Below are 18,722 nucleotides of genomic sequence, written 5' to 3'. Positions count from 1 at the left end.
GGTAGGCCTAGTGTATCTGCAGATAAATGTGTTTAACCAAAAGTCCTACACAGTTTATCTGCCGGGCAAGCCTTTAGCTGCAAATACCGTGAGCTAATACTGCACAGGGTGGTTCTCAAGAGATTGAAACTTCATGCTTACAAAGTGCAAATTGTCCAGGAAATTAAGCCTTATGACAAACCACAACAAGAGGAATTTGCTGTTCACATTCTCAACTATATACAGGGTGTCTCAAAAATATTGGTACAAATATTTAAGGGGGGTAGGTAACATCGAAAGGAATGTGAATCGCATAGGAACCCATAACCGGATACGTCACTGTAAGTCAGTACACGGCGCTGTTCATCAGTTCGCTAGAGGCAAAATTTCTGGTTTACTTATTCAAGCAGTAGTCGCTGCACGAAGAGCATGCATCGATATACGAACTGTGAGCTGGCAGACATGCACCTAGTGTATGGATTAGCAGAGGGCAATGGACGAGCCGCGCAACGAATTTATGGAGAACGCTTCCCAGAGAGACATACCGGACCACCGTTTGTTTGCGCTTGTGCATCAGAATTTGTGCAATTATGGGTCATTTAGAGGTAACAGGAGTAGTGCGGGCAGACTACGTTCGACGCGAACTCTCGCCATGGAAGAAAGTGTGTTGAATGCTGTCCAGAATAATCCTACTACCGGCACGCGTGCCGTTGCCTCTGCCTTAGAATTATCTCGTTGCAGTGTACAGCATGTCTAGCACGATGATTCCTTACACCCCTTTCATCTCCAAAGGGTTTAGTTACTGCTCCCCCAAGATCAACTTGAATTTTCCAGCCTATGTTTTGGTCACGGATGAGGCTTATTTCACTCGGGAAGGCTTATTCAATCAGCACAATGCTCATGTGTGGGCTCACAACAACCCACATGGTGTTTGCCCCCATGTGGCACAACATCGCTTCGCAATAAATGTGTAGGCAGGTATGGTCGGCGACTGCTTAGTCGGCCCATACCTGTTACCATCCCGTATGAACTTCGCTAAATATTGGCTCTTTCTTGAACAAGTTCTGCCAGGGTTAATTGACAATGTTTCAGCAAATGTGAGATGCGACATTTGGTTTCAACATGACGGGGCACCTGCCCATTATGGAAGGTGTGTTCGTGACCATTTGAACAGGTGGTTTGGGCGTTGAGGGATTGGCCTTGGTGGACCCGTTGCCTGTTCCCCACGCTCACTTGATTTATCGAGCCTTAATTTCTTTCTGTGGGGGCCCTCAAATCTATTGTGTATGAATTGCCTGTGGAGATGGAAATGGATCTCGTGGCGAGACTCATCTGCGCTGCTGCTACTGTCCAAGAAACTCCAGGTGTGTTTGACCATGTCCACCAATCCATGCTGCATTGGTGTCACGAATGCATCGCGTCTCATGGTGGAACCTTCGAGCATCTGTTGTAACATCATGAAATGCATCTATATCGTAATCCATTGTTAATATTAAGTCAAATAAATGTTTGCCACTAATTACTGTTTTGTGTCATTTCTGCTTCTTGTGCCTCTGCTACTACTTTCCCGTGACGTTTCCAGTTATGGGTTCCTATGCGATTCGCATTCCTTTAGATGTTACCTACCTCCCCCTAAACATTTGTACCAATATTTTTGAGACACCCTGTAGATGGAGATGAGCACTTTACTGAAAATGTTGTTTTCGGTAAAGAAGCAGCATTCCACCTGTCTGATTAAGTTAAGAGACACAGTTGCTGCATATGGAGATCTGAAAATCCACACTCAGTTTGTGAACACAAGCATGATAGTCTCAAGGTAAATGTTCATTGCCCACTGTCCTTTGACCAGGTGATTGGGCCATTTTTCTTTCACGAAAACACTATGAACTCTGCAAATTACCTAGCTGTGGTCGAATTGTATACTGCACTTCATCCAGAAGATATGCAGCTACATGTGTTCTATCAGCAAGATGGGGCACCACCACTATGCTGGAGCTTGCATGTGTGCAGTTTCCTGAATAAAAAAACTTCATAACTGATAGATCAGCCAGGATGATTCCATTTTCATGGTCTCCTCTTTCTCTGGATATCGCACCTATGGATTTCTTTGTATGAGGCTACATAAAGGGCAAGGTATATGCAAAAAAAGTTAATGTCACAATGTTAAAAAAGCCTATTGAACAGGCATTGACTTCCATTTTCAAAACATTTGGAATGAAATCGGCTACTGTCTTGACACTACATGCTACCAAAGGTGTCCATGTGGATATTAACTTATTCTTTGAGGTGCTTTATTAAGTGCAGAAAACTGTTTTACATTACCTCGTGCAATAAAACTTTAATCAAGTTTTCATAATCATGGAAATAATTTATAAATGTATAGGGATGTATACTTTCTGTCATAATATCTATTACAAGAGAAATCCTAAATCAGGCTTATTAATTTATGATGGTTTATTCTTGGCAAGTGCTAATTAAAAAAAAAAAAGATATAATAGGAAGTGAATTGGTAACATTAGTGCCAATAAGAAATATGGTAAAAAGTTTGTTTTTATGATTAATATATATATATATATATATAAAATAATATAATATATTAATATATTGACCTTGTATGTATTATTTTATTTTGAAGATTTTTGTGTTTATGACTCTACATATGTATATGTATATAGTGTTTCTGAACTAGTTATGTGACATTCTAGAAATTCTGTTAATTTCTAGAATCTGTGTCAAGATTTGTTATTTTCTGTTGTATAAATAAGTGCCCATCTACCTATTTTTCTGACTGCTAAAACATTATTGTGATGTGTAGGACCAGATCTGTGAAATTTTCTACATGAGAGAAGAAAATAATGCTACTTAAAGCAGAAACCTAATAAAGTTCAATTATGGATCCTCTATGGCAAGGTGTAATTAAGGAAGTGTTTTGTAGAAGTAATGCATACATGGGTAAATTTAGAATATTTATTTCAGTATTTTTTTTTCTGAGGGTTCAAAATACAAGTTTTTGTAATTGAAATTTTGTTTTTGATTCAAGATTCTTATCACAACTGCAGGCATGAATACTGTTTTGATTTCTGTAAATTGGAATGTTCTTTTAGCAACATAAAGAACCTGTTCAAATATTGTCTGCACAGAATGCTTCTAAATAGCTTATACATTGTTTTAATACTTTTATATATGAAGATACTCATCGATTATAGAACAAATAGTCGATTTCCATGTAGTACAAAAATGATCTCCCTAGGACTGATTAACTAAGGAAACAAGCTTTTCTAGTAGAGTTTTCACTCTTTTCACATAAAATGGCTGGCTGCTCCAATAATATCACTCCCTTGTTTTAGCATTAGTATGCAGCTTATGCAAAAAAAACCAAAAAAAAAAAAAAAACCACACACTTCCCATCTCACTCATTCACCACACCCTTTAACAGTTTGTCTAGTTCAGGGATGTCAAACCGTTTTAAGGGTGCATGCCAAAATTTGCTGAATCTTTTAAAAAACTGCCCTTGCATCCGCAGAACACAAAATTGGCTAAATCTTGTGGCAAAATTGGCTAAATTGAACAGAAACGTGAGTTTCAGTACGGTACATATAATGTATTTAGGAAGGATAGGGAAGATAGAAAGGGTGGTGGGGTCATACTTCTTATCAAAAGCAGCCTGAGCGCGACAAAAGCTTTCCCCGGATTCAGACGTTTCACATGCTAGTATAGAATCTGTATGGTGTGAGATAGTTGGAATCAAAGGTATAATGAGAGTGGGAGTAATCTACAGGCCAGGTGATTGTGAAGGTTATGATGAGAGCCTCTACATGCAAATGGAATGGGCAAGTAATCTTGAATGTCTTATTATGGGTGACTTTAATTTTTCTTTAATTGATTGAAGCAAATGGGAGCAAACTCCACATGGGGGGCAATATTTTTAAATCAACTAGATGGTTGCTATTTGTATGAACATGTCAGGGAAAAGAATACTTTAGACCTCCTCATCACCCATGAACCAGATGACATAATAGGGCTGACAGTACAGGAATGAGTAGCAGGAAGTGATCACAGAGTTCTACGATTGACGATGAGGAGAGAGAGGTATTATTGCCTCTATTAACTGGATAGATATCTCACAGAGGGCGAATACAATTGAATTATGGTACACATTTAAAACATTAATCACAGAAGCCGTGAATGCTTATATACCATTAAAAAAATACTTCACGAGGAGGATTCCAAGTTGGATGAATAATGAAGTTGCCAAATTACTTGAGCAGAAAAAGATGGCATGGAAAAGTACAGAGCAATAAAAAGTACTGAAGCCTATAACAGCTACAAATTGATCTGTAATAATGTAACAGAAAAGGTTAGGCTGGCAAAGGTAGATTATGAGAAATCACTGGCAAAGAGAGCAAAGAGGGGATAAGGAATTCTTCACATATATAAATGCAAAGAAGAGAAGGACAAACCAGATCGGATTATGAGAAATCACTGGCAAAGAGAGCAAAGAGGGGATAAGGAATTCTTCACATATATAAATGCAAAGAAGAGAAGGACAAACCAGATCGGACCCTTATGTAATGGACGTGGGATAGTATTAGATGCTCCAGCTGAAGTTGCAGATGAACTCAACAGTTACTTTGCGTCAATATTTACAGAAGTAAAACCCTTTGTGTCAATGAGAAATTCTGGGAGTGAAGTCGAAAAAATTTAATTAATGATGTTGAAATTTCACATGTTTATTTAATGAAAAACTTTGGAGCCTACAGGTCAGTAAGTCTCCTGGGGTTGATAGCATTTACCCTATAATCTTAAGGGAGGCAGCAAGTGAGTGTATTGAACCATTGAGGATAATTATGAGAGCATCCTTAGGGGAGCTCCCCATGGACTGGAGATGTGCAAATGTATCCCCAATTCATAATGGTGGGTTCAAAGGGTGACAAATAATTATAGACCTGTTAGTTTAACTTCTGTTCCGGGGAAATTAATGGAACCACTGGTTAAAGAAGCACTGCAGGATCATCTAGACAAGACTGCAGTTATAGTTCAGACACAGCATGGGTTTGTTAAAGGGAAGTCTTGTCTGACCAATTTGATTGGATAGTACGATGTGGTCATAAAGGAACTAGATGAAAAACATAATTTTGATATCATATACTTGGATTTCAGGAAAGCTTTTGATACTGTTACACATGGAAGACTGCTGTACAAATCGGAGTGGTATGGCATTAAGGGAAAGTTGCTGCAATGGATAAAGGGATGATTGAGTGGTAATAAATGGACACTGCTCTGCATGGTCTAATGTTATTAGCAGATTCCCCCAGGGTTCAGTGCTGGGCCCATTGTTGTTTTGTGCATTTATCAGTGATATCAATGAAGGTATATCAAGCTTAAGGTCCAAGTTTGCAGATGATACAAAGGTTGGCAGGGTTGTTAATGACAGTAAAGACAGTATGCTACTGCAGCAGGATCTAGAAAAGTTAGGCAGATGGGCTGAGAAGTGCTAACTGAAGCTTAACATTGACAAATGCAAAGTACTCTATATGGGTAGCAGTAACCCAAGAGAAATGTACCAACTGTGTGGTACTACACTCAGGTAGGTGGAGAATGAAAAGGATCTGGGGGTAATTGGGTAGCCAGATGTGAAGTTCTCTGAACAGTACAGACAGGCTGCCAGAGCAGTTCATGGAGTTTTGTCACTGAAAGAAAGGAATTTTGCTAGCAGAGACAAGGAGGTGATTACCATTTGTATAAGGCAATGGTCAAGCCACACCTTGAGTACTGTATACAGGTCTGGAGGCCTCATGTTAGGAAGGATGTAGAGTTGCTAGAATGAGTACAGAGAAGGGAAACAAGATTGGTGAGGTGGTGCACTTACGAAGAAAAGCTTAAGTTCTGCAAGTTTCAGCATCTGGAGACTAGGCACCTGTGAGGTGATTGTGAACGAGATATATAAGGCCTTGAATTGTTTGAGCAGGCTCAATGCTGTTGGGTACTCCTTTTTGCTCAGATTAAGAACCTGAGAAGGCATAGATTCAAATTGAGGGAAGGCAGTTGTAGAATAGATATGTGAAGTTTGCCTTTAGCCAGCGAGTAGTTGATTGCTGGAACAGACTTCCATCTGTTGTTGTGGAAGTTGATAGCTTAAATAAATTTAAGGCTGAACTAGACAAACATTTGGAGTGACTGAATGGTTGAAATGAGAAGTTTTTTTTTTTTATAGCTGATGCTGTATAAGCTTGCTTTATTGCATCATATGCCTTAACTAATGCTAATGTTAATATCAGATTAACAGGAGGTGAAAGTGATTCTTGCACTGCTGCTATTTGAATGAGCAACTGCTGTGTGGGAATTTCAAGTACTACTGGGAATCATCATGGAACAAAGAAATTCATGGGCTGTGTCAGGGTGACTAAGGGTAAGTAGAAAAATGCATGTGATACATATTAATTAATGGGTGACATGAAAGCCTATGATAGATATAAGCTGGTCTGTCACAAAGGAGATTAGGCAGGAAAGGCAGATTATGAGAAATCTTTGGCAAAGGATACAAAGAGCAACAATAAAGAGTTCTTTAATTATGTAAGCTCTAGAAGGAAGAGGATGAATCATATTGGTCCAGTTGCTATCGATGGTTCTACCGTTGATGATCCTGCTCAGCTAACTGACAAACTGAATAAGTATTTTGCCTCTATATTTGCACATGATAATTTATTAAGGGAGCAGAATCCTAGAAGTTTATCAAACTAACAGGGAGCTAAAGGATTTTGTAAAAACTGAGAATAAAGTGGAGGAGAAAATGTTGATGTTAAACATAAGAAAGACACCTGGGGGGATGGAATCTATCCAATTATATTAAAGGAGGCAGCAAAGGAAGTATGCAAACTGTTAGCCATAATTATATGAGAGCTTCCTTGGACTCAGGAGAGGTTCCCATGGACACGAGATGTCCAAATGTGACCCCAATTCAAAAAGGAGATAAAAAGTGAGACACTAGTAATTACAGACCTGTTAGTTTAACTTCTGTTCCAGGAAAATTAATGGAAGCACTAGTTAAAGAAGTGCTGCAGGATCATCTAGACAAGACTGCAGTTATAGTTCAGACATGGCATGGGTGTGTTAATTGGAAGTCTTGTCTGACCAGTTTGATTGGATACTATGATGTGATCAAAAGGAACTGGATGCAAAAAATAATTTTGATATCATATACTTGGTTTAGAAAAGATTTTGATATGGTTGCACATGGAAAATTACTGTACAAATTGGAGCAGTATGTCATAAAGGGAAAATTACTGCTATGGATAACAGGATGGTTGAGTGGAGAATGCAGAGAGTGGTAATCAAATGACACTGCTCTTTGTGGGCTAATGTTATATTGGAGTTCCCCAGGGTTTTCTGTATAAGGCAGAATGCGATGGTCCCACAGGAACTAGTAGTTGTTGGCGACTCTATTCTCAGAGAAACGTAAAAAGGATAGGTAGAACAGAACCAGGGTATCTGCCAGGGGCAAAGGTTGATGACGTTGTAGAGTGGATATCATCTTTTAAGGGCACAAAAGGTGATATAGTTGTACATGTTGGCACTAATGATATTAAAAGTAGGAGACCGGCAGAATTACTTAACAAGTACAGGTCACTGTTGAAAAAAAAAGTCGTGAATTAGGGTTGAATTTGAAAGTGTCTGCAATTCTACCCAGACACGATAGGATGATGAGAGCCTTGTTGATCAATTCGGCTCTGGAAAGATTGTGCAAGGCTCAAGGGGTAGAATTTTTTTCAGCCTGGTCTGTACTTGTTAACAAGAGAGACTTCTTCTACAGGGATGGGATACACTAATATTTGCTGATGCTATCGAGGCAGTGTTAGGTGAGTTGGAAAACTGCTAGCTTGGGGGGATACAAGGATTAATAGATTAACAGTAGCCACTGGCAGAGGTAAAAGTGATTCTTGCAGTGCTTCTATTGGAATGGCAGCAGCCTGGAAAACAAGATGCAGAGTATTTCAGAGACTGCTGGGAATCATTGCGGTAGAAGTAAACACATGGGTTGTGTTAGGGTATCTAAGAATAGGACCAGGTGCATGTATACTTGAGTATAAACCAATGCTAGGAGTTTGGTAAATAAATTTGATGAATTTGAGGTATTGCTCAAAACATCAAAGGCAGATATTGTTGGGTTATCAGAGACGTGGTGTCACACAGATATGAGGAATGCAGAACTGGAATATGGGGAGTACAATGTGTACAGAAAGGATAAAGAGGATAGGAAGGGAGGAGGGGGTTATGCTATTAGTTAAGAAACACATAAAATCCAAGGAAGTGAATTCAGTCGACATCGCTGGACAGTGCAGTGTCGAGTCAGTTTGGTGTGACATAAGCATTGGGAGATCAAAATTGAGAGTAGGAGTGTGCTATAGGCCTAATGACTCTGATGAGTATAATAAGAAACTGTACAGGGAAATAGAGTGGGCCAGTAAATCAGAGAGTCTTATAATGGGGGATTTTAATTTCCCAGGTATTAACTAGAATTTGTGGTTGGTCACTCACACACTAGCAAGGCTTTTGTGGATTTATTGGATGATTGTTTTCTACATCGGCCTGTTCAGGAGGCAACTAGAGGGAGTAATACTTTTGATTTGATAATCAGTAGTGATTCTTCATGCATTAAGAATCTGCAGATAAAGGAACCACTAGGTGGCAGTGATCACAGTGTGCTGAAGTGGGATTTACTCAAAGAGGTAATTAACCATCAGGGGTAAAGGGAAGGGTTTTTGCTTTCGTAAAGGCAATGGTCTGAGATGGTATTTAAATTCTATACAGTGGGACCAACTGATGATGTTACCAACAGCAAATTCAAAACGGGAAGCATTCAAAGAACTTATCTTGGAAGCTATTAGGCTTTACATACCAAGTAAGGAATATTGTTCAAGTTTTAGGCCTAAATGGATGTCAGATGAACTAATGAGACATATGGCAGAGAAGAAAAATACATATAAATTAATGGGTGAAATGGAAGCCTATGATAGATATAAGCTGGTCTGTAACCAAGTCACAAAGGTGATTAGGCAGGCGAAAGCAGATTATGAGAAATCCTTGGATTTCTCATAATTCTCTTTTTTCTTTGCAAAAGATGCAAAGAAAAACGGGGTTCCAGCCCGTGACCACCAAATACGGAGGATGCGGAAAGGTCAGGGAAGACCACCGCATATCCTCGGAGCAATATGGCCTTAGTTGCTAATGCTCCTAAAAATCAAATAACAACATAACAGCAAAGAAAAACAGAAAAGAGTTCTTTACCTATGTAAACTCTAGAAGGAAAGGGAGGAATCAGATTGGTCCACTGGATATTGATGGTTCAACAGTTGATGACCCTGTTCAGGTAGCTAACAAACTAAATGAGTGTTTTGCATCTACATTCACACATGAGGAGTTATTCAGGAATGGGAATGCCAGAGGTGAAGTAAACTCTGGCAGTGAGCTAGATGATTTTCTAATAACTGAGAGGAAAGTGGAGGAGAAGTTGTTGAGGATAAACATAAAAAAGGCACCCAGGGTGGATGGGTTCTGTCCAGTTATATTAAAGGAGGCAGCAAAGGAAGTAAGCAAACCCTTAGCCATAATTATGAGAGCTTCTTTGGACTCAATGTAGACTGGAGATGTGCAAATACGACCCCAATTCACAAAGGAGGATCAAAGGTTGACACAAGTAATTATAGACCTGCGAGTTTAACTTCTGTTCCAGAAAATTAATGGAGGCACTGGTTAAAGTATCACTGCAGGATCAGCTAGCCAAGACTTCAGTTAAAGCTTGGACACAGCATGATTTTGTTAAATGGAAAGTCTTGCCTGACCAATTTGATTGGATACTATGATGGAGTCACAAAAGAACTGGATGCAGGTAATAACTTTGATATTTTATACTTGGATCTTAGAAAGGCTTTTGATACTGTTGCACATGGAAGACTGCTGCACAAATTGGAGCAGTGTGACACTGGAGACAAATTGCTGCTGTGGATAAAGGGGTGGCTGAGGGGGAGAAGACAGAGAGTGGTAATCAATGGACACTGCTCGTCAGGGACTAATGTTATTAGTGGAGTCCCTCAGGGCTCAGTGTTGGGTCCATTATTGTTTTCTGTATTTATAAATGATATTGATGATGGTCTATCAAGCTTAATGTCCAAGTTTGCAGACGATACAAAGGTTGTCAGGGTTGTTAAGGACACTACTGATGCTATGCTGCTGCAATAGGATCTGGAAAGGTTGAGTAGATGGGCTGAGAGGTGGCAAATGAAGTTTAACATTGAGAAATGTAAAGTACTACATATGGTAAACAGTAACCCCAGGGCAATGTATCAACTCTGTGGTTCTACACTGACAGTGGTAGAGAATGAATAATCACCTTAGATGGGATAAATTCAAATTGAGGAAAGGATAGTCGTGCGGAAATTTGCCTTTAGCCAGCGGGTAGTAGGTTGGTGGAACAGACTTCCATCAGTTGATAGCCTAAATAAATTTAGGGCTCAGCTGGACGTATATTTCGAACGAACGGAAGGGTGAAATGGGAGTGGGGTTTTTTTTTTTTTTTTGGCTGATGCTGCATAAGCTTGTTATCTTGCATCATATGCCTCTACTAATGCTAATGATGAAAGTATATCAGTCTTAATGTCCAAGTTTGCTGACAATACAAAGGTTGGCAGTGTTGTTAATGACCCTAATGACTGCAACCAGATCTAGAAAAGTTGAGCAGATTGACTGAGAGAGAGGGCGCCTCCGTAGCCAGGTGGGAAGGAGCAGCCGTGCGTAGCACACGCTTCTTGATTAGACTGGGGTTCGAGCCCGTCACCACCAAATACGGAAGATGCGTAAAGGTCAGGGAATGACCACCGCATATCCCGGAGCAATATGGCCTTAGTTGCTAATGCTCCTAAAATACCAAATAACAACAACAACAACATTGACTGAGAGGTGGCAACTGAAGTTTAACATTGACAAATGTGAAGTACTGTAAATTTGTAGCAGTATCCCAATAGAATGTACCAACTGTGTGGTACTACTCTCAGGGTGGTAGAGAATGTAAAAGACCTGGGGCTAATTGTGTATTGAGATGCGAAGTTTTTTGAGCAGTGCAGACAGTGTGCAAGAGTAGTTCATGGTGTCTTGTCAATGATATACAGGCAACCTCTGTATAACATGGCACTTCTATAATACAGTTTCAATCTAACACAATTGATAAATTGCAACAGTCCTCACACAACATGGTACTCATAATGCGGTTTTGCTCTAACCCTGTTCGAGAATTGCGGTAAACCTCACATAACACAGTATTTTTGAGCTTTTGTGTGGGGGAACACCCTGCTATTATGTTGGATATAATTTTTCAACATTTCCATTCTTTTTTGTGAATCCCTGCTGTTGACTTGCTAATCGTTATCCCAAAAAAAATAATAAAAAAATATTGTGAAATCTCCGTATTTTTTTTTGTTGGGAAATCCAATGTTACCTTCTGTGGTATTGAACTTGAACTTGTTTGAGACCATAAAAAATTGTGACTTTGAAGCATACAGTACATTACTTTTAAGGTTTTTGTAAGGCTTTTGTGGTTTTTATTTGATCATTTATAAATTTTTCTGACTATGTATTACTAAACTTTGTTTTTAAGAACCGTATTGGAATAATTTCTAGCCCTAAATTATGCCTAAGGAAAGTAAAAAAGCACCACCTAAAAGAAACTTTATTTCTCTAGAATCAAAGATACAAATTTTGGATCATCTTAAAAGAGGGGAAAGGTATCATATGTTGCAAAAGTTTAAATTAAGCAATCAATTCAGAGAATGATAATGCAGATGTAAATTCTGTAATTCCAAATTTTCCACTAAAAAGCCTAAGGGAAGGCATAAACCTAGGCCGAGCAATTAAAATCTTATTTTCTGAATGTTGATCCTTCAACTGAAAGGAGCACAGAGTTTAAAAGGAAGCCTCAAAAATGCTTTTCTCCATACTATGAAATTTACAAAGATCTATCAAGAAACGGCGAACAAATCCAGATTACTGATTTTTTAGAGAGAGAAGAAGATACACAAAATTGTGCTTAGCAGTGATGAAGAGGAAGAAAATTAAATGAACGTACATTATCTGACGTATATGTATCACAGTTAGTAAGGTGTTTGTTCAGTTATTACTCTTTTTAATAAAAATTAAGTTTCCAATAGTTATAAAAAAAATGGTGTATTTTTGTTAGCTTTGGAACATAACCCCTATTTTATAGGAACCTAACTACCGTGTTATACACGGGTTATCTGTACAGGAATTTTGCTATCAGGGATAAGGAGGTGATTATCAACTTGTATAAGGCAGTGATTAGGCCACACCTTGAGTACTGTATACAGATCTGGAGGTCTCATTTTAGGAAGGATGTAGAGCTGCTGGAACAAGATTGCTGAATGGAACAAAGGGTTGCCCTTACAAAGAAATGCTTAAGTTCTGCAAATTGCAGTGTCTGGAGATAGATGTGTGGAAGTTGCCTTTAGCCAGTAGATGGTTGATTGCTAGAACAAACTTCCGTCTGTTGTTGTAGATGTTGACAGCTTAAATAAATCCAAGGCAGAACTAAACAAACATCTGTAGTGAATGGATGGGTGAAATTAGATTTTTTTTTTTTTTTTTTGCATCATATGCCCCTATTAATGCTATTGTTATAAAATTTATAGACTTTATAAAAACATTTGTAGTATTAATTTTTAAAATTATATAAAACAGAATTACATAAAATAATGTTAGGTTTATATCCATTCATTGTATTTACAGACTAATTTCAGCTTTTATAGTCTAATTTCTTTAGTAGCCTTTAGATACCTTTATTAGCAACGTGAGAATCTGTTTTGTGCATATATAACTTCATTCTTATTTCGGTTGATTCAAATCCTTTCCTTTTTCTGTTGATAGGTTACTTTCAACCCAAGTGACCCCACAGCTCACTAGTTATTTTACACTTATAAAGTCCTACAAGAACTCTGTGAGTATGAATAGATTTATGCCTTTTTTGAAGTGTTTCATATTAATTGTTGATTGATTATATTTTGGGCCATTTCAGTTGAAATACTTCTTTATTCTGGGATACTTTTAATGATTCAAAAGAATACACAACAGTTAGTTTTTGATAAATAGAATTTGTAAGATTTAAACAGAACTTCATTTAAGTTTTATATGGTTTTTTTGTTATTGTTGTCCACAGAAACGTCTTGAATTATATCTGTTAGGAGGGAATGATGTGAGTTGTATAAGTTAATATAACTTTTGAATCTGCTGAGGCAGATTAGAAGAAATAACAGCTGCTGTGGTGGGCTTAGAATCTATATATAAAAAACTCTAATACAGAAACTCCCCAACTTACGTAAGGGTTGCGTTCCTGGGAATACTACGTAAGTCGGAATTTCCCTAAATAAACATTCAGGGAAATTCTGCACTCACAACTATCCGTGCTGAAATTGATTGAAGCAAAAAAGAAATGTTCAACGAACATGTAAATAGAATTATTCAATTTTTTTTTATCTCATGCGCAGGAAAAATTACAAAAGTGTACAAAATTATTTCAAAATTATAAAATTACAAAAGGAGAGAGGAGAGAGGCATAACATCAGCAAGTTTTACCTTTCAAGCATCGCTGCCAGAATTAACTGTCCAGCTGATAAACATGCTGCTGCGGAGATTTAGAAGAGCTTTTTTCAACACATCACAAAATTTCTCTGCAGCTGCAGAATCGCCACTGGCAACTTCACTGCATACTTTAATGTTTTCGAAACCAGCGCAATGCTTGAACCTATTAAATCACCCATTTCTTCTGACAAACTTGGCTTGGGGTTTGCTGTACTTATCGTTATCTTCATGAATACTTCTTGCTTGAATGGCCATTAGATTCAGGGGCACTTGCTTCTGAATCTGATTTTCCATCCATATTATTAATTGCTTTTCCATCTTTGATATATCAAAGATGGAAAAAGTTCAGGTGCTACAGCACCTGAACGCTGTTTTGTGATCACTGTTGGGGTGGACTGGCCCCCGTGTGAAATACTTTGATCCTTGAACATGTTCTTTTATACGTGCACTGTCCCTTAAAATATTATTCACTTTTGAAGCAGCAAGACCTAATTTTGTGCAATAGATGACAAACTTTGTCCTGCTTCGTACTTCTTAATTAATCATCTTCACTTCTAAATATTTTGTTTCGTTTCATTTCCTAGCATTGCCAGCACTTGCACTTTCCATTGGTTGCTTTTTCTTCATCATTGTAATAAGTAAATATGAACGAAGAGAAGATTCTGAAAATTTGTTTTTTATATGATTGAAGATTTCAGTGAAGGGGAACACATTTCACTGTAATAATGTAAACACCCACACAATTCCAGTTATCAGGATTATTGCAAATGCAAGATAGAGTTTACTACCTGTTTATAATAGATTGCACTAACAGAAAAGGCCAATAAACGGAAAGTGCAAATTGTTTTTATTGTTTTATGGTAGTGACCTACAGAAATGTGTTTTAGAAAAATATCACAAATGCATTCAAAATTGAATCTTATAACAGGAACTTATGATAACGATGAAAGAGTAGTGCAATTTCCATTATAAATATGACCTTTTAGAGAGATGAATAGCTTAGTTATATAGCGAAAATTTCAACTTCCAAGGTCTTGGAACGAATTACCAAAAAAAAACACAGTGTTATTGGGTTCACATTACGATATTTTCACGGTACCTCCATTTATTCCTACGGGATGCAAAATACGTTTCCACAATTTTTTTAAGTTTGCACCGGCCAGCAAAAACTTGCTTAAGTCGAGTATTACGTAAGTCAGGGAGTTCCTGTAGCTTGAATATAAGCTAAATAAAATTACACTGAACAACAGTTAAAAATCTTTTAAGTAGAAATATAGTGGACTTATTGTTTTTAATGCTGATTTCATGAATATGCAGCCTCAGTTTACAAGATATTTCATATTTAGTTTTTCTTCTGTCCATTAATACTAGTTGGACTGCTCATTGAGAAGTCCTGGAGTCAGCAGTTTCTGGACTATTCTACCCCAACCCCCACCTACTCCACCTATTGCTTTGAGTACTGCGTACAAGTCTGGAGGCCTAATTTTAGGAAGGATGTTGAATTGCTTGAGCGAGTACAGAGAAGGGCAACAAGATTGGTGAGGGGAACAAAAGGGTCCTCTTACCAAGAAAGGTTCACTGTCAGGATCTGCAAATTGCAGTGTCTGGAGACTAGGCACCTGTGAGGTGATATGGTTGAAGTGTAGAAGGCCTTGAACGGGTTGAGCAGGCTCAATGCTGATGCTACATAAGCTTATGCGCTTGCTTTCTTGCATCACATGCCTCTACTACTACTCTCTGCCTGTCTGACAGATAAATAAAATACCTTCTAGTTGGGATAGAATAGTCCAGAAACTTAAGTTTGTTACAGAGTTGTAACTTAACTTGTACTTGTGTTATAGTTTTAGTGTATTTCAGTTGAACGTGCATTTTTTGTGTGTGTGTGTGTGTGCAGTGATTGCACAATTAAATGTTATTGATAATCTATAATGCTCCTATTAAAGAATATGAACAAACTTTATTTTGGGTGCAAATTAGGTGACCAGGAGAAGAAGTCAGAAGTTTGTGTATGCTGCACTAATTGCACTTTGCATCTCAGAGTTTGGTCAAAAAAAAAGAGTTTGAATCCAAATATGTTCTCATAATTATGGCTGAATGTTTGCTTATATCTTTTGCTTCTCTATATAATCAAATTGATTCTGTAATCTCACATTTATAGTTTCAACAGTTTCTCCTCTATTTTATCTCAGTTATCATAGTCTTTTAACTCCCATTTAAAATTTGGTATACTTCTGGTATTCCCACCACTAAAAACTTCTTTCTCTATCAATTCAATAAAATATTGATTCAATTTGTTAGCAAGATGGACAGGATCATCTATAGTTATGTTATTTATATCTAGTGGACAAGTGTGATTCATCCCTGTTGTTCTAGTGCTAACTTAAACAATGAAGTCAAAGAATCCTTTGCTGATTTTCTTCATATTGCTCAAAGGCATCTCTTAATCTGCCTTAGCTTTCCTGACCTCCTTAATGATGTGATTACAGACAAATTATCAAAGTTTCAATAATTTTTTTTAAATTATCAGGGTTTCAGTCTTCCCTGATAATTTATAATAATCATCCCATGCACATTTTTCCTTTCTACTACTAATCTCATCAGTTCATCTTTCTTTCTTTTGCCGACTGGGCCAGCCAGGTGGGTAAAGTGCCTACCTGGCAACCCAAAAGTCGCGGGTTCGAATCCCACCTCGGGCTTGGATCAAAGTACTGCAAAAACCTTGGGAAGTGCACTATGGTTACAGAAGCCGATGCGCCAACAACTACCAAAAAAAAAAAAAAAAAGTTCATCTTTCATCCAATTAGGTCTAAACCTTGAACATTATCTCTTACTTTTATTGGTATAAAAGGCTTAGTAGATTTCAAAGGTTTTCTCCCCCTGGACTCTTTCCACTTAGCAGTTGCAGTTCATATTAGTAGTGACAAATGATGCTAGAAAGCAAGCTTATACAGCATCGGCCAAAAAAAAAAAAAACCCACACTTCCCACGTCATGTCCAATCTTTCAAATAATTTGTCTAGTTGTTCCAACAATCAACTACTTGCTGGCTGAAAGTAAATTTCCACACATCTGCCTTGCAAACGTCCTTCCCTGACTTAAATTTACACCTGTTATCATATGTGTTAACTCAACAAGAGGAAGGATATCATCAGCATATAACTTACTCAGTCCATTTAAAGCCTTATACAGTTAAATCAGATATCCTTGCAAATACTTAATTTGTAGATGCTGCCATTTGCAGAACTGAAGCCTTTCATGGTAAGTGTATCCTTTTGTTCCCCTCACTAATCTTATTTCCCTTCTCTCCACTCATTCCATCAGATTCTCATCCTTTCTAAAATGGCACTTCCAGGCTTGTGTACATTACTCAAAATGTGGTGTAACCATTGTCTTATATGATGGGAATAATCACCTCTTTATCTCTGCTGTTGCAAAATTTTCCTCAACAGATATGTTTGACTGCAGAATTAGCCCAGGTATTTTACTTTCTCCTACCCTCAGTGTAGTATTACAGAGCTTATATATTATTCTCAGATTACTACTATCCATGTGCAGTACCTTATATTTGTCACTGTAAAACTTCATTTGCCACTTCTCGGCCTGTATACCTAATCTATGTGAAGTTTTAAGTGTTGTACTAGTCATTAATGGCTGTCGTTTGTTATGTGCTCACCATTAATTTTGAAGTACGGGAATTTCGTGACTTATGTAAGGGTTGCATTCCATGGAACGCTATGTAAGTTGGAATTCCCCCCCCCACACCCCCATGCTTGTGCTCGCTGAATTGATTGAATCAAAAAAGAAATGTTCAACGAACATGTAAATAGAATTATTTATTATATTTATTCAATTTTTTTATCTCATGTGCAAGAAAAATTACAAAAGTGTGCAATTTAAAAAAATTTCGAAATTAAAAAATTACAAAACAAGAGAGGAGACAGGCATAACTTCAGTATATTTACTACTCCAGAATCGTAGCCAAAATCGATGTCTTCAACTGATAAGTACGCCACTGCGGAGGTTGAGGGCTGTGGAGATTTAGAAGTGATTGGCTGCTCAACCTTACGAAAGAACATATTAATGAATGACTGGGAACGGTGGCTTTTTTCTTTTCATTGTAGATTTTTTTGTAGCAGGCAAGCTTATCATTCACCCCTCTGTTAACCTTTAAAAATCGTTCGCTGTCAGGATCCATCTTCTCAAACCTCGGCGTTGCAGATGCAATTTCACAAAACGCCATTGCTATCTCTCTGGTGGAGAAGCATTTCGGCTTCTCATTTGGTTCATCTTGAACTTCATCAGCATTTTCTTCTTTCACTATCACTGCCTGCAAGTCAATAAGTTCTTCATTAGATATTTCCTTCTCTTCTTCCTCTATTAACTTCCCAACTTCTTTGGCATCGACCTCAAACTGAAGTAGCTCTGCAGCCTTTACAATCTTATCTGTAACCTCTTCATATGATTTGTCTTTTTCAAATCCTTCGAAAAAACATTAATAAGGTCCGGGCGTTATTAATGTTTAAGATGACGTGGTTAATATTGTAAGATTTCCAAAAGTCTCTTAACGTAAAATTTTTCTCGTCGTCTACTGCAGACAATGCCTGAGCAAACATGCGTAAATACTATGCTTTTAAATTCGAAACAACACATTGATCCATAGGATGGATGAGTGAAGTTGTGTTTCGTGGTAAAAATTTGACTCTCCATTCGAATTGAAATCATCTAGATGCGTAGGATGCCCAGGAGCATTACCTAATAGAAGCAAAACCTTGAAAGGAACTTCATTGTCTTTACAATATTTTTCAACCTCAGGAATGAAGCAGCATGTAAACCAATCCTCAAAGAGAGATATTGTTATCCATGCTCCCTGGTTCGATCGGAATTGCACGGGTAGGGTGGCTTTATTGATGCCCTTAAATGCACAAGGGTTTCCAGAATGTTACACAAGCAGTGGTTTTAATCTGTAATCTCCCACTACATTATCCCCAAGCAAGACCGTGGACCTATCTTTTGATGCCTTGAAATCTGGCAATGTATGTTTGATCCGGTATTTTTTTCCAACACAGAGCAGTCTCGTCATGTTAAAATTATGCTGCATTGAAT

The 18,722-nt window shown here is 37.8% G+C and overlaps 1 protein-coding gene across 4 annotated transcripts in view; it reads left to right on the top strand.

Annotated features, from left to right (window-relative positions):
- Positions 1-18,722, top strand: part of HPS4 (Hermansky-Pudlak syndrome 4 protein) — a 264,255-nt gene that overhangs the window by 121,246 nt on the left and 124,287 nt on the right. For all 4 annotated transcript variants that reach the window (XM_090384360.1, XM_090384353.1, XM_090384371.1 and 1 more), the window contains one exon: positions 12,910-12,979. In XM_090384360.1, coding sequence (XP_090240486.1) covers positions 12,910-12,979 — 70 coding nt within the window. The remainder of the gene's footprint in view (positions 1-12,909; positions 12,980-18,722) is intronic.

The sequence above is a fragment of the Mastigoproctus giganteus genome, chromosome 1, assembly GCF_048544385.1.
Source record: "Mastigoproctus giganteus isolate SK-2022 chromosome 1, ASM4854438v1, whole genome shotgun sequence".
NCBI classification, from domain to species: domain Eukaryota; kingdom Metazoa; phylum Arthropoda; class Arachnida; order Uropygi; family Thelyphonidae; genus Mastigoproctus; species Mastigoproctus giganteus.
The sequence above is the reverse complement of the archived record's forward strand: the minus strand, read 5'-3'. Positions and strand labels throughout refer to the sequence as shown.